The following is a 15,751-nucleotide window of genomic DNA, read 5'->3' on the forward strand; positions in this document are numbered from 1 at the left end:
TGAATAGGTCTCTCTTAAACTAGCCACTGAAAATGCTGACTCCTAGAAGCCACTGAAAATGCTGATTACTAGAATTTGAGGCAATTGTATTAATTTTCCATTTTTAAGATAGTTTAATGCTAGACATACTGGTGATTCCCAAAAAGAACCAAAGCCCCATTGCCTTGGCCAGTGCCATGACTTCAAGGCTGGAGGAAGATCCAAGCTTTCCCCATCTCAGTAAAGCGCTTTACTCAGCAGATCACTCAAGGTCTGGTTTCCAACACAACCACCACCTGGAGTTCCTATCAACCCAAGAGCTGGGTTCAGTGGTATGGTCAGTGGAAAATGGCCTCCAAAGATGTCCACACCCTGGATCTCAGAACTTGTACAGATGTTACCTGACATTATAAAGGGATTTTGTAGACCTAATTAAGAGGATGAATCTTAAAATGGGGAGATTATCCTGGATCATCTGGGTGGCCCAACCTAATCATGAGTCCTTAAAAATGGAGAATCTTTTCCAACAGTGTCAGAGAGATGGGACCAAAGAAAGAGGAAAGATTCAAAGCATGAGGAGGACTTGGCACAATCCCTTCTCCTGCTGCTGACCTGAAAGATGGGAGAAAGGAGCATAAACCAAGCAATGCAAGCAGCTGGGAATGACCCTTAGCTGATAGCAGCATGGAAATGGAAACTTCAGTCCTACAACCTCAGGGACCTACATTTTGCCAACCTGAATGAGTAAGATAATGGATTATCCCTTAGAGCCTCCAGAAAGGAACAGAGCCCTGCCAACACTGCTTTTAGCTCCATGGGACCTGTGTCAGTTTCCCATCTATAGAACCTTAAGATAAATACGTTTTTTTTTTTTGTTTGTTTTATGTCACTACTTTTGTGGTAATTTGTTACAGCAACAATAGGAAACTTATATAAGTGGGTTGGCAGAGGCTGCAAGCTCTTCTGAAATATTCTTCATAGTTTTAAGCCAGCTAATAAATGAAATGTCTCCTTACCTATGCAGAAAGAGTTTCTGACAAATTAATGGACTAGAGGCCATTAAAGGGTAAAAGGCAATAGGGTGCTCAGAAGGTAAGAAAGAAAAAGGAAAAGATGAGGAAGGACTGAAACCCTGGAGGAGAAAGAACAAACCTGCACCAATACCGTTTGGTCACATGTACCCTCAACACTGGCCATGTTGGAGATACTCTAGATTGAACACTCTGCTAATTAACTGGTTGCATGCTCTCCTCCCCCCCACAAAGCCCCTTTGTTCTTCTCTTTGAGGCAAACAAGGTCATTTGACTTCAGATCTCATCTGGAGTTGAAGTGGCTGACATCTACTTCATTACAGAAGCAGCTGCTGAGGCAGCAAGACAGCTGAAGCCCTGAAACGCCCGGGGTGGTGGGAACCAAAGGAAGAGCAAAGGCTGGGTAGGGCTTGTCTTCATGATGGGCATGTAGGGAAGCCACAGGGACAGACTCAAATGTCTATGGGGCCACACAGGTGATGCAAATGAGTGAAGCAATCCAGGTAGAAGAAAAAGCAATATATAGTAGTTACAGAACAGAGCAAGGGCCAACACCAAAGAAATCCAGGGGAAGGCCATTGCAGGCTCTCACTTTGCAATCTCATCTCTAAAGCAAAGGACAGGGCACATTAGTGGATGTAAAGAGTGGGCTGTCAGTCACCCTGCTAGATGTGGGTTTGGGGGAGGAGGGACTATAGCCTTACTGTCATTCTCCAAACACTAAGACCATGCCTGGGACACTATAGGTGCTTAGAACATGGTTTAAGAATGTCATAGAGAGGATCCACAGCCAGCCAAGGCCTCTGCACTTTTTGTCTTCTTGCCCTCTGCCCCACTTCCACCCAAAGTTGTCTCAAAACCCACATATTTAACTTTTTGCCACTCTGATCCTATGAGTCACCAACTTCACACTCTATCAGAATCATGATATGGTCCATGAATTTTAACTCTCAAAATCTGTCTACTTCCCAAAACCCCTCGGCCTCACTGGCCTGTAAGTGACCTCTCGTGGTGAAAGAGGGTAACTGCACAGTGAAGAACCTTTCACATCCGAACAACTCGATTCATATCAATTCAATAAATAGTTATAAAGTGTCTGAGGAAGAAGAAAAATTAAAAGTAGTGGACTTTTAAAACAAATCGTAACTTTTTCAAAAAAAAGGAATGCTTTGAGGTGGATAGAAACACGGAAATAAGGTTTACATTAGGACAGAGGAGATATAATTTTCTAATTCATGTTTTTCTAACTTATTTTCCAGGACTGCTGAAAAATTGGCACTGAGTTTTCCAATCATTTATTACAGGCTTTAGATCTTAAAGATATGGCATCAAATCTGGAGTCTTGTATACATAAGATGTGCAAACTTTAGGCACATCATTTAACTTATCTGAGACTCAGTTTCTACATCTGAAAAATGGGAATAATACCAGTTCCACTTAACTTCTATGATTGTTATGAGGTCTAAATTAGATGAGATATGTACAGTGTTTTCTGTATTGGACCTTATAATCTTTGGTTCACAATATATTCTCATCAGTCCTCATGCAGCTTGCTTTCATTTATTTAGCTGTTTTGTTATAAACTGTACTTCTAACTGTAAAGTGCTGTGCAGGTATTAACTTATCAGGGATTCAGGGATAAAAATAATAAACTTGATGGAAAATTATGCAGTTTCTTTCCATGGTATAAACATAAGTCAGATTGAGTTCTTCTTCTTCCTTTCCTTTTAAATACTCTCTGGAATTTTTCTCATCCTCTTTCTCAAATCAATTCGGTTATTCCTTTATTTTAGTTTTTACCTCTTCTGTATTCAGTTTGTTCCCATATTGTTTTATAAGTGCCCTTCAATTAATTCATTAATGTAGGTTCTTATTTGGAATGATGCAAAAAGAAATCATATTTATGGTAGAGGGTTGGAGCAAATCACCTTTAAGTCATTCATTCATCCATCCATTCTGTAAATATTTAGTGAGCTTCTATTATATGTCATTGTGATAAGCATGAGGGATATAAAGTGAATAAAATGAACAAGGTCTTTGCCCTCATGGAACTTACCCTGATGAGTTTACAATAGAAATAATCAAACATATCCTGTGAGCTCTGAGAAGGGCTGTAAAGAGAATAAACAAGGGTGAAGATACAGGAGATGGGAGAGTGAGCATGTAGTTATCTGGGGAAAAGCACTCCATACAAAGTGAACAGTAAATTCAAAAGTCTCGAGGTGGGAGCAAAGAGGAGCATCATACGGTCCTTTACCATGTGTAAGTAATTTATTGGACATCTCATGGATATATGTGTACAGTCTATCAATATGTATACATAGATATGTATAAACATAGATATATGTATAATATATAGGTAAATATATATAAAATACATATATTGTATGAATATCTTAAAACCTTATCAAAACTTAGCTATGAGAAAAAATAGTATTGACATATCCTGCCTTTAGATAAAGTTCATTAAACATATTTTTGGGACAAGAAACATCTGGAAAAGTAATTTAATGGAAACTTTTTGGATGGCCTTGGTGACAGATTTCCAGGGAAGAGATCACAGCTGCTTTGTTAACACATGGTAAAGGACCGTATGATGCTCCTCTTTGCTCCCACCTCAGGACTTTTGAATTTACTGTTCACTTTGTATGGAATGCTTTTCCTCAGATAACTACATGCTCACTCTCCCATCTCCTGTATCTTCACCCTTGTTTATTCTCTTTACAGCCCTTCTCAGAGCTCACAGCATATGTTTGATTATTTCTATTGTAAACTCATCAGGGTAAGTTCCATGAGGGCAAAGACCTTGTTCATTTTATGAACACATTGTCACACATTGTCACTTGTAACAGCGTATGTGGCTTCACAACTTAACATCAATATTTTAAAAAGTAAAATAATCTGGCTGGGCGCAGTGGCTCACACCTGTAATCCCAGCACTTTGGGAGGCCGAGGTGGGCGGAACACAAGGTCAGGAGTTCAAGACCAGCCTGTCCAACATGGTGAAACCCTGTCTCTACTAAAAATACAAAAAATTAGCTGAGTGCAGTGGCATGCGCCTGTAGTCCCAGCTACATGGGAGGCTGGGGCAGGAGAATTGCTTTAACCTGGGAGGTGGAGGTTCCAGTGAGCTGAGATGGCGCCACTGTACTCCAGCCTGGGCAACAGAGCGAGACTCCACCTCAAAAAAAAAAAAAAAGAAAAAAAGAAAAAGAGAAAAGTAAAATAATCTGTTTACTTTGTAGACACGAGCTTATGGAATTTTAGGACCAATCTCTTGTTTTCTGTATTTTTTTCTGCCAATGTTAAACTATTTTGTTACAAAAGAAGGCTGGGTGACCCTTTTTATTGCTGGAACAACAATCCTAATTACTCTGTATTATGAAGTTTGAAGGCAAAGAGAAACAAGGCTGTTGAAAGTTTCCATGAAATCTCTATTAGTGCAAAACCTGTGTACCATGAAATGGTAAATCTGCAACGTTTCATTTTTTCTTCTACTCTTCGCTGTACAGACAGTTGCAGGCTTTCTCTTTCTCTACTGCCCTTAAGTCCATAAAACTTTAATGCCTACTCTGCAGAAGGCATGGCATCTATGGTTAGAGATAGGAAGACACACAGGAGGGGAAGAACTGACTTGTGCTGAGAGGCCAAAATGAAACTGTTCAGAGTTTTTTGTTTTTTTGTTTTTTTTGAGACGGAGTCTCGCTCTGTCGCCCAGGCTGGAGTGCAGTGGCCAGATCTCAGCTCACTGCAAGCTCTGCATCCCGGGTTCACGCCATTCTCCTGGCTTAGCCTCCCGAGTAGCTGGGACTATAGGTGCCCGCCACCACGTCCGGCTAATTTTTTTTTGTGTGTGTATTTTTAGTAGAGATGGGGTTTCACCATGTTAGCCAGGATGGTCTCGATCTCCTGACCTTGTGATCCGCCCGCCTTGGCCTCTCAAAGTGCTGGGATTACAGGCGTGAGCCACCGCGCCTGGCCGAAACTGTTCAGAGTTTTAAAGATGTATCACACAGTTCACTATGGATAGAAACTTGGAGGTGGCAGTTCCTGCAGAAGTGTGGGGAATATGGCTGGAAACACTGAGAAAAAAGTATCCTGAAAGGCTTTGAATATGACAACGGAAGAGGCTGTTTACAAATCTTTCAGCCATCATGAAGGATTTTAAAAAGGAAAAAAGTGAAATGATAGCACCAGTGTTTGCCTCCAAAATGATCTTCACAAGTTGGGTGATTATAACACTTAGGCTGAGCCTAGATATGTCCTCCACCTTGCTTGATTCATTGTGTTTTTCTGTTCGAGTCTTAGAAAACACGTACCACAGAGCAAATGGAGAGTAATCAGCTAATGGTTCATTATTTATGCATAAAATGAAGATGTCCTGCATGAAAATCAATTCACATTGATTTCAAACACACACTCACATTCAACTCTAAGTAATTTATCCCGCCACTACCCCCATGGAGGAGTTTAACAAACCCAAGCTGGGAAGATGAATTTACAACCCAATTTGTTCTTTTCTCCAAACTGAAATATCAATGCATCCAAAGAGAGATTTAAAATCAATGCCACTTCTAAATTCAACACAGATATGCCATCCAGCATTTCAAGGTTAGAACTTGTTGTTAAAGTGAGTACTATTTGTACTGTTTATTCTGTTTCAGAGCAAAAGCTATACTTTAAAAAGTTGAGATCCAATTCATTCATGTACTGGGAGCTACCCTGACAGGTTTTATTGGGTTTTAAAATCAGAGTTGAGTGGTCACTTCATTTTTACAGAAATGGAGTTTATAAAATGTAAACCCTAGAAAGACTGATATTTTTCATAGTTAATTGCCTTCTATCCTCACCTTGCTCATCTCTGCAAACTAAATGGTGCCCTTTCTTAGACTTTTTTTTTTTGATAGGGTCTTACTCTGTCACCCAGGCTGAAGAGCAGTGGCACAATCTCGGATCACTGCAGCCTCAACCACCAGGGTTGAAGCAATCCTCCCACCTACGCGTCCTGAGTAGCTGGGAATACAGCCTAATTTTTGTATTATTTTTTGTAGAGACAGGGTTTCTCCATGTTGCCCAAGTTGGTGTTGAACTCCTGGGCTCAATTGATCTGCTTGCCTCGGCCTCCCAAAGTGCTGGCATGAGCCACCATGCCCAGCTGGCACTTTTCTTTTAATGGAGGTATAACTTAGATACCATAAATGCACAAATCTTAAATGTACAATTTGATGAATGTGTGTATGTGTGTGTGTGCACTTGTATACACATCCTTGTAAGATATAGACCATTTCCATCACCCTAGAAAATTCCTTTTTGCCCCTTCTCAGGCAATACTTCCCCTTACCCCTATGGGTAACTGCTATTCTCACTTATACCATCAGAGATTAGATGTGCCTGTTCTGTTCTTGAACTTCATAAAAATCTAATCTTAGAATATATATACTCTTTTGTGTCTGGCTTTATTGGCTCAATATAATTATTTAAAATTCACTCATGTCATTGTATCTATCAGTAACTCAGAATTTTTCACTGTGGAGCAGTATAGCATGGTATGAATATACTTCAATTTGTTCATCCATTCTTTTACTGATGCACATTTAGGTCATTTCCAGCATGGACACTGGTTTTGACAGATTTCCATGGGGTTTAAGACTGGGATAGATGGACATAGCAAATTATCTGAGAACTCTAAGTTAGGAGCCACAGATATTTTTTACAGACTGTTCTAGACACTTTATATCACAAGTTCCTGCTAGAAACAGAATATACCTTTCTCACACTCTATGAAGTGTCTGAATCAAAATGATTAAGCATCCAATTAAATATATTTGGTTCAGCATGGTGCTAATAGATACACAAGTGTGGATTGAATCTTACATGGTCTTATTGGTTTTTCTGGTGGAAAGGGCTCCATTTCCAGGTCTTAGAAAACAACAGGGACCCCCTTGAGCCATCTCACCAGGGCATGCAATTGAGCACAAAGGCAACAGAAAGTGTGTGTCACCTGGAAAAACTCATCCAGACTAGAAACTGAGCCCCTAGTATATCATGTTCAACTCGGGTGAATTGTAAAGACATTGAAAAAAACCAACATATTCAAATACCTACTGTTTACAGTATCAATAAAATGCTATGGAAATATTAATGGTAATAGCATACATTGATTCTCCTACAGGAAACATACTATCTTTAATCCTCACAAGTCTATCAAGTGAGTATTGTTCTTCCCACAGTTCAGGTGAAGAAGTAGACTCAGGGGCATGAAGTAAATTAAGGTCATGTACTTAGTAAGTAACAGACCCAGAACTTGATCCTGGGGTGTCACGTTCCAAAACCCACCCAATTCTCCTTACAGTAAGACATCTTTATACAATTAGTAGGCACCATATATTCTATATTTGAAGAAGTTAGATATAGGTACAACTAACTCACTTGTGATCCATTAGTGGTTTTTGATGATGAGAACTGTAAACCTCTAATATCTCCATTCCAAAATGATCAGCATCCAGAGAAACTCCAGAAGTTTCCAGCGGTACACAAAGAGCTTAAATATTATACAACAAAGACCTATCTGATATGCTGATAAGGACAGCTTTCATCAGTGCCTCTGTGCTACACCAGTCAAAACATTTCATCAGTTCTAATTTTTTTCTACCTTAAAAATAAGATTATTTTGAATGTGAGATTTTGCTACTGCCTCTCAAATAAGCACACACTTTAAAAATAGCAAAGAATGGCAGATATTTTTAGGGTAAACACACACACACACACACACACACACACACACATGGTGATGTCCTCAGATTCCAAAGATAAGTCTTTTCATGAGAGCTTTTTCTATTTATTTTGATTCAGTAGTAAGAACACCTGCAGAAAGATCAGCTCTGTTCACAAGACCATTTCTTAAGAATTCATCACAGACGTAACAGATGATAGCATGGAGACAGACTAAGCTAAGAGAGCCGGAGAACGACTGACGATTCCCATGTCCTGCACGTGTTCTGAGAAGATGACATTCCCACAATGCAGGCATTCAAAACTAAGTGAGGCATGGCAGACAAGAGCATGGCAACATCAGAAAGTCATTTTGCTTGGAGATGGTCCAGGTTTCTTCCAAAGAGTAGTAGATGATTAAACCACAGAAATAAGTTTTAATAACATTTGCGCAATCATTTTTCAATGCATGGGAGGAAACGAGCTATAGCACTGGGCTGTTTTACCCAGATTTAAAACATTCTCACCCAGATTTAAAACTGTGTGGAGAGGGAATAGAAGGAATGGATAACTAGGCTGGTGGTGCTAGATCCCATTCACCCTTCATCCTCCTTGGTATTCTATTTGACTATGTGAGTTTTTGGGGCTGGGGCTACCTAAAATGTCATTTGTCCTTTTTATAAGCATATTTTCTGTGTTAGATAAAATATCCATAAATATACATTTAATGCCTGCAAGTATTATCTCATATAGCTGTGCAGTAATTTGTTTAATCATTGGCAACATTCAAAGAATGAATCATCTCAATACAGATAAGGGTGCAGAGAGCCAGCCATCTATCCTTCTATACTGGCATAGTTGGTAGTATAATTGGTATAATCATTTAGCAAACATTTTGGCAATATATAAAAAAGGTTTTATCAATTTAACAAGATTCATCAAAATATTTAATGCCTTTTTAAAATTAAAATGTCTAGAAATAAGTAACTAGAGTAGAATTTTAGCAATGAGAAAGGATACTTCATGGTTGCTTTAATTTACATCTGTGATTACTAGTGAGTGGAACAGTTTTTCAGATGCATACTAGTCATCTGATTTTCTCTTTAGGAAACTGTCATGTCCTCTGCTCCCTTGTCCACTGTGACCTTAGTGTTATTCAAAGAATTATAATAAGCTAGTTATATAATGAGAATATTATCCATTTATATGTTAGCATTTGTTTATGACTCAGGTATCTGTTTTCATCTAAACCTAAAACTGATCAACCCCAAAAGAGGAAGCAGTTTGGTGGCAACAACAAAGAAAAAAACTGAAAAGCAAACCACTTTCGTATTTCTAGCTCAAAACAAATAGCTACTTAAACACAAAAGCATTTAGATAATTCTCCAACAAGGGACTCACATTCTGTGAATGAAGCCTTTCATAGGAACCCATAAAGCACAGCAATGATATAAACATAATGAAGAGAAATCTGTTACTAGCACGTTGACATGTCTCCCCACCTTACATCAAGTGGAAAATATCGAATCAGTTCAAATATATCTGTATCTAAAACAAAATCAAGTTTCTTTCGGTTGCATGAACAAGCCACAGCATTTACATCTTTGTTCAGTCCACATCAAAGACTGAACTTTTGGGGACAAGTTTAAGAAGCCAGAGAGACACTGACACACCTAGACTGGAGGAAGTCTGTGGTCACACTTGTGCTGGACAGCCTGTCAGAGTTTACACAAATGCAGCCAAAGACAACTTCCACATCAGTAAGAATTCTGATGCCCAGGGCCAGTCTGTGGCCCACTGCAGTTGTACTTTATTATTCTTTGCCAAGGGACCAATAGTTAGCACTTATAGAAAAACATGAGCCTGTACATTATTTATTCCTTAGAGATAGGAGATGATGCCCAGTCTCAATAGTTGCTTTGGCTCTTTAATTATATTGTAAAATTAACTGTGACAGGTTGTTTTATTTCTTTTGTGTCAACCAAAAACACCCATGGGATACATAATTTGTTGATCAAAGCCTTAACTTAGGAAAATCATGAAAGATTTTAGGAAACAGACTGGTACCTAATGTGCAGAGGCAGTGTGGAAAAGGAAATTAGCAAACATTCAGCTAAAATGTCCTCAAGGGCAGGGACTCATGGTAATAATGGAATCATTTCAAGCCTGAAGGAGGTTACCTATGGGAGACTGCCAGATCGCTTCAGGGATTGCTGCATTTCATCAGCCTAAAAATGGAGCTGCCTCCAGAATTTCTAGGTCAGCAAAAGATAAAGAGGAGACATTAAAATCTAACAAAATGAGAGGTTGGCATGAAACATTTATAAGGGGTTAAGAATGCTGTAGATGAACAAATTAGGAGGCTATACACCATATCTAAAATATTGTAACCATGATAATGAATACTATTATTCATAAACCATGGACAAAGGAAGTGAGACAATTTGATATCTAAGTAAAATGCCTATAATCTTCCTGATAAAGTCTGAACTCACCCAACTCCACAAAGAGAATCTATGTCCAAGTCTTCTCAGGGTCACACAGCTCCTTCAGCTGTGACAAAGTGTAGTTGCTTATTAAATGGGTTCTAGTAATAAATAAAGCCTTATCTTCATCCAGGAAGAAAATTATTTGATCCATTTTCAGTATCTTCAAAGAAAGGTTTTACACAACCTCACCTAGAGGTGAACTTCTGACAGTGAGGAACAATGAATAACCCAAAATTCATCACAGAATCCATAAACCTAACTTTAGGCAATAGCCTCTTCTTCCTCCTCACCCCCTCTCTCCTGCTGCCCTGTGGCCACAATCAGAAATGTTTATGACTCCAAGATGACTGATAACACCGTTCCCTTCTTTGAACACAGGTATCAATGAGTGGTCAAAAGGTGAGAGAGTGGACAACAAGATGGAAAGGTAGCAGCAGGCAGTTGGCTTGGATGATTTCCAATAATGCAGTCACTTTGAATGTTCAAACCAGAAGCCATAGGCTACAGAATGGTTTCATTTTTCTTTTGCCTTAAGAAGGTGCATTCTCTCCTGTTTGCCACAAGCCTCAGTGCTCCTGGTTGTCTTCTATTTTGCCTGGTTTACCCTTCACTGATACTTCTTTTCTGCCTGAAGGTATAGATTCCATTCTTATAAATGATGTATGTATGTTGTGCTTGAAATGTATATTGTCTAACTCGTGGCAGGAATCTTTATATAGCACAAAGGTCAAGTTCATTAATAGTGATGTTCAAATCTTCTACAACTTTGATCATTTCATTTGCTGAGGCTTGTATGTTAGCATCTCTGATTGTAATTATAAATTTGTCTATTTCTTCTTGTCATTCTGTTAAATTTTACTTACTTTGAGAGTTCAAGCTCAAGACTTTTATGTCTTTCTGATGAATTATTCCTTAAAATTATTTCTGCATTAAAGTCTATTTTGCATGATAGTAATGTGGTTTTTATCAGCTCTCAATTTTTTTCCTGTGATTTTCTTTTTAATTATCTTTAGTCTTGTAATCACACATAATTTTAAAATTTGTGTATATCTCTGCTACTTTAATCCTTTTAAGTTGGCAAAAGTACCATTCCCAATCACAAATACACAGTTCTACAGTTTTATGTTTCTGAATGGCTGTTTAAAGACAATCCTAAATTATAACTTAGTTTGACTTAGACTGTAAAGATTCAAGAGTGAAGTTTAACTTGCTACTATTTTAAAAGCATGTGACCTTATAGATTTATAAGATGTGAGAAGTGTTGAATAATCTTTAATATTACACGTAAACAATACTAAAATGCCTTTCAATAAGTGAAAGGAACCATTTTAAATACAGGGATTTATAATTAGATTGGCATCACTAAGGCCAAAACTCTAGACATTGCTACCTTATTTATCTTCAACCCTTGCCTTTAAGAGGCAAATGAACACAAAACACAGGTGAATATTCCTTGGTTCTGAGACAGTGAAGGAATTTCCCCAGTATTTAAATATATTCACATAACCAGCTATATAAATCTAAATATAAAACCAATCTCCAGTAAGTTTTAAGATGGCACTCACCATCTTTGTGAAAAGTTGAACATTACTAACAAAGTCTAATCATATCTTTAGAAGGGGTAAACAGTGATAGCATTTACTGAATTGGAATTACTATTAAAATTCAAAAACTGAACATATTCATTTAATCACAAGCCAGTTTTAGTTTTAAATCAAGACTGTCCAACAAAATATTCTGTCAGTCATTCATGATCTGAATTCTGGTGTATGAGATCTATTAAAGTATGGTACACATAAAAAAGTCATGAGACATTTGTTTTGTAATAAATAAGGCAGTGGCCAATTATTACTCATTAGTAGCTTTTTTGAGATAAGCTATCAAGTCTGCCCTTTCTTCCTTCTTAATGCCGACACAGATCATTTTTGTTCCAGGGATGTACTTCTTGGGATTCTCCAAATACTCCATCAGTGTATCCTCTCCCCAGGTGATGCCTTTGTTCTTATTGGCAGCTGTGTAAGAGTATCCAGGAGCCTGACCTGTCTTCCGCCCGAAGAGACCATGGAGATTTGGCCTAGTCTTGTGCTCGCTTCCCTTTTCAATGGTGTGGCACTGGGAACACTTCATAATAAAAATCTTGCCTTTCTCAACATCACCCATATTTAATTCTCTTTTTAGTCGCTGGCGCAATGAAGATTCCCGCTCCGAAGCAGGATGTCCCCACTCTCTAAGCCCAGCTCTCATTTTTTAAACTGTCTTCCTGATTTATCTTTTTCTACCTCTTTACTTTGTGTTATTTGGCTTCAAAAGTCTCTTATAAATAGCACGGAGGAATCTCCATCTTCTAACAGATGTTAAACATTATATCTGTTAATAAATTATACTTATGATTACTAATTTTATTACACCCATTATTTATTCCATTATTTTCTTTCTAATTACTATGTCTTTTCTATGCTTCTGTTTTTCTTCTCTCCTGATTACTGTTTGGTTCAATAACTTCTTATTCTTGTTTTCCAGTTAACTGATATGAAAGTTAGACATTCTATTTCTACTGTTCTTGTGATTATCTTATATATATACACATACACACATACACACACACATATATACATATATATATACACACACACACATTATATATATAACTTTTATTTTAGGTTAAAAGGGGTACATGTGCAGGTTTGTTATACAGGTAAACTCATGTCACAGGGGCTTGTTGTACAGATTATTTCACCACCCAGATATTATGCCTAGTACCCAATAGTTACTTTTTCTGCTCCTCTCCCTCTTCCCATTCTCCACCCTCCCAGGCCCCAGTGTTTGTTGTTCCCTTCTTTGTGTCCATGAGTTCTCATCATTTAGGTCCCAATTATAAGTGACAATATACAGCATTTGATTTTCTGTTCCTGCATTAGTTTGCTAAGATTACTTTAAATTTTTACAACTGACTCAAAGTTAATCAATATTTCTACCCTTTCAGAATAAAAAAGGATCTTAGAATGCTTTAGCTCCAATTACCACCTACCACCTTCCATGATTATTATCTAGCACTTTCATTCCATCTTGGTTCTTAACCCCCACTCCTCAAAGTCATTATTATTGTAATTAGTCAATGTTTGTTTAAATGGAACCACCAATTTACCACTTTCTTTTCTTACTGTTCATTGTTAAAACCCACTCCAATCCTCTGAGTTCTATCTCAGTCTTACAGAAATACATCTTGATCAATTCTTTAGTGAGTATTAATAAAAAGCAAACTTAAAAAATCTTCATTGCAGTCTCTGTCTTTAAAAAAATGTATTTTTTCTGGGGGGTAGGTTTAAAATACATATAGTGAGGTGCATAATGTGCATGCATTTAAAGGGTTTGACTCAATGAATTGTGCATATGTAAGCACCCATGCAAATACCATCCAGATCAAGATTATAACACTTCCATCACACTCTCATGCCCCTTCTTTGTCATTACTCACTCCACTATTCAGACATTTATCCCTATTAACTTAGCCTATTTTTGAATTTTATGTAAATGGAATCCTATGGTGGGTACTCTGTGTCTGGGTTGTTTCACTGAACATGTTTGTGAGACTATCGTTGTTACCACTTTTTTCTTTTCTATCATTGTGTATTCCATGTCATTATCATTCTTAAAATAACACTTTAACAGGGCATAGAATTCCAGATCGATAGTTATTTTCCCTCAGATTTTGAAGATGTTATTACAATGTGTTTTAGTCTTCATTGTTGCTCAGAGAATGCTGTCAGTTGAACTGCTATTCCTTTGATAGCAATTTGACCATTTCCTCTGGTTATTTATTTTTCCCATTTTTGTTTGTATTAAAAATGTTCTATTCATCTTTAGTGTTCTAATACTTCCATAGGTTATATCACAGTGTGGGCTTGTTTTTAGCAATGCTAAAAGAATTGACAGAAGTCAATGTGCTTCATCAATCCAACGTACATCTTTCCATTTAGACAATTTCCCCAAGCATCTGCATCACTGCAGTAGATCTGGACTCCACACCAGTATACCAGGACATGGTAAGAGCTTGATGGGTGGAGTTTCTCAAGTCCCCTTCTTGCAAAAGGAGCAACCCTCGAGGAGGTCAGCAATATATGGGGATTAAGTTTCAGCTCCCTGCTTGCACAGGTTTAGTCACATCAACTGCCCCTGCATGCGTGGACGTTAACACAAGGGACTCTCCAAATCAAACAGCTCCCAAGGCCATGCCTTCAGCTTTCTTCTCTGGTTCTTTTGAACAGCCACTTCTTTTTTCATATCTGGTGATTTCTCTTTCTTTCTTTTGATTTCTATTATGACTTTTTTAAAAGTATATTTTAACCAGTTTTTCTTTTTTTCTTTTTTTGAGACGGAGTCTCGCTCTGTCGCCCGGGCTGGAGTGCAGTGGCCGGATCTCAGCTCACTGCAAGCTCCGCCTCCCGGGTTTACGCCATTCTCCTGCCTCAGCCTCCCGAGTAGCTGGGACTACAGGCGTCTGCCACCTTGCCCAGCTAGTTTTTTGTACTTTTTTTTTTAGTAGAGACAGGGTTTCACCGTGTTAGCCAGGATGGTCTCGATCTGCTGACCTCGTGATCCGCCCGTCTCGGCCTCCCAAAGTGTTGGGATTACAGGCTTGAGCCACCACGCCCGGCCATTTTAACCAATTTTTCTATTTGAGGTTAAAGGAGACTCTGCATGGACTTTGTCCACCATGTTGCCAGAATCTAAATTTGTTTCACTCCTTTATCTACCAGATGCCCCTGCCCACACCACACCTAGTGGCTCTTAACTAAAAGCAAGAGCCCTGAAGTTATGGAGACCAGGATTTGAATCACTGCTTCACTACTGACTAGCTTTTTGAAGCTGGATAGGTTATTTAACTTCTCTGAACCTTAGTTTCTTCATCTCCAAAAAGGGGATGATCAAAATTCTTATCTCATAACATTGTTATAACATTGTTGTAAAGATGAAATATGGGAATGCATGTAAAGTACTTGGCACAGTACTTCAATAAGCACGTATCAATAACAATTCATACAGGCTGAGAAGCACTTATCTGAAATGCTTGAGACCAGTAGTGTTTAGGATCTTAAATTTTTTCAAATTTTGAATATTTACATTTTATTTAACAGCTGAGCATCCCTAATCCAAAAATCCAAAATCTAAAATGCTCCAATGAGTACTTCCTTTGAGCATGACCTCTGAGCATGTCAGTACTGAAAAAGTGTTGGATTTTGGAGCATTTCAGATTTAAAATTAGGAATGTTCAACCTGTATTATTAAACACTGCACAACAACTTTATTCAAGTTATTAATTCATCTACCTGGGGATCAGATTTATGCACAAGTTGGTGCCACATAGACACAGAAAAATATGTTTCATGAGGAGGAAGCAAACTGAATAATAACTAAATATGACAATAGAGATTCTATACATGTGGAATATATAAGGTTGCTCTTTACAAATACCACTTTACAAAAATCCCATGTTCTCATAATTTTCCAGGGTTTGGTGAAAATCCTTGAAAGTCAGAAAGA

General features: G+C 38.1%; 2 protein-coding genes across 3 annotated transcripts in view; both read right to left on the reverse strand.

Moving 5' to 3' along the window:
* APBA1 (amyloid beta precursor protein binding family A member 1) overlaps nt 1-15,751 on the reverse strand; it is a 224,381-nt gene that overhangs the window by 100,335 nt on the left and 108,295 nt on the right. The window lies entirely within an intron of this gene.
* Nucleotides 12,059-12,370, reverse strand: LOC111543337 (cytochrome c-like). Its single transcript, XM_023213246.1, has one exon. It carries the CDS (start codon nt 12,368-12,370, stop codon nt 12,059-12,061), a length of 312 nt encoding a protein of 103 aa, XP_023069014.1.

This window comes from Piliocolobus tephrosceles, chromosome 14, assembly GCF_002776525.5.
Source record: "Piliocolobus tephrosceles isolate RC106 chromosome 14, ASM277652v3, whole genome shotgun sequence".
Lineage (NCBI taxonomy): Eukaryota > Metazoa > Chordata > Mammalia > Primates > Cercopithecidae > Piliocolobus > Piliocolobus tephrosceles.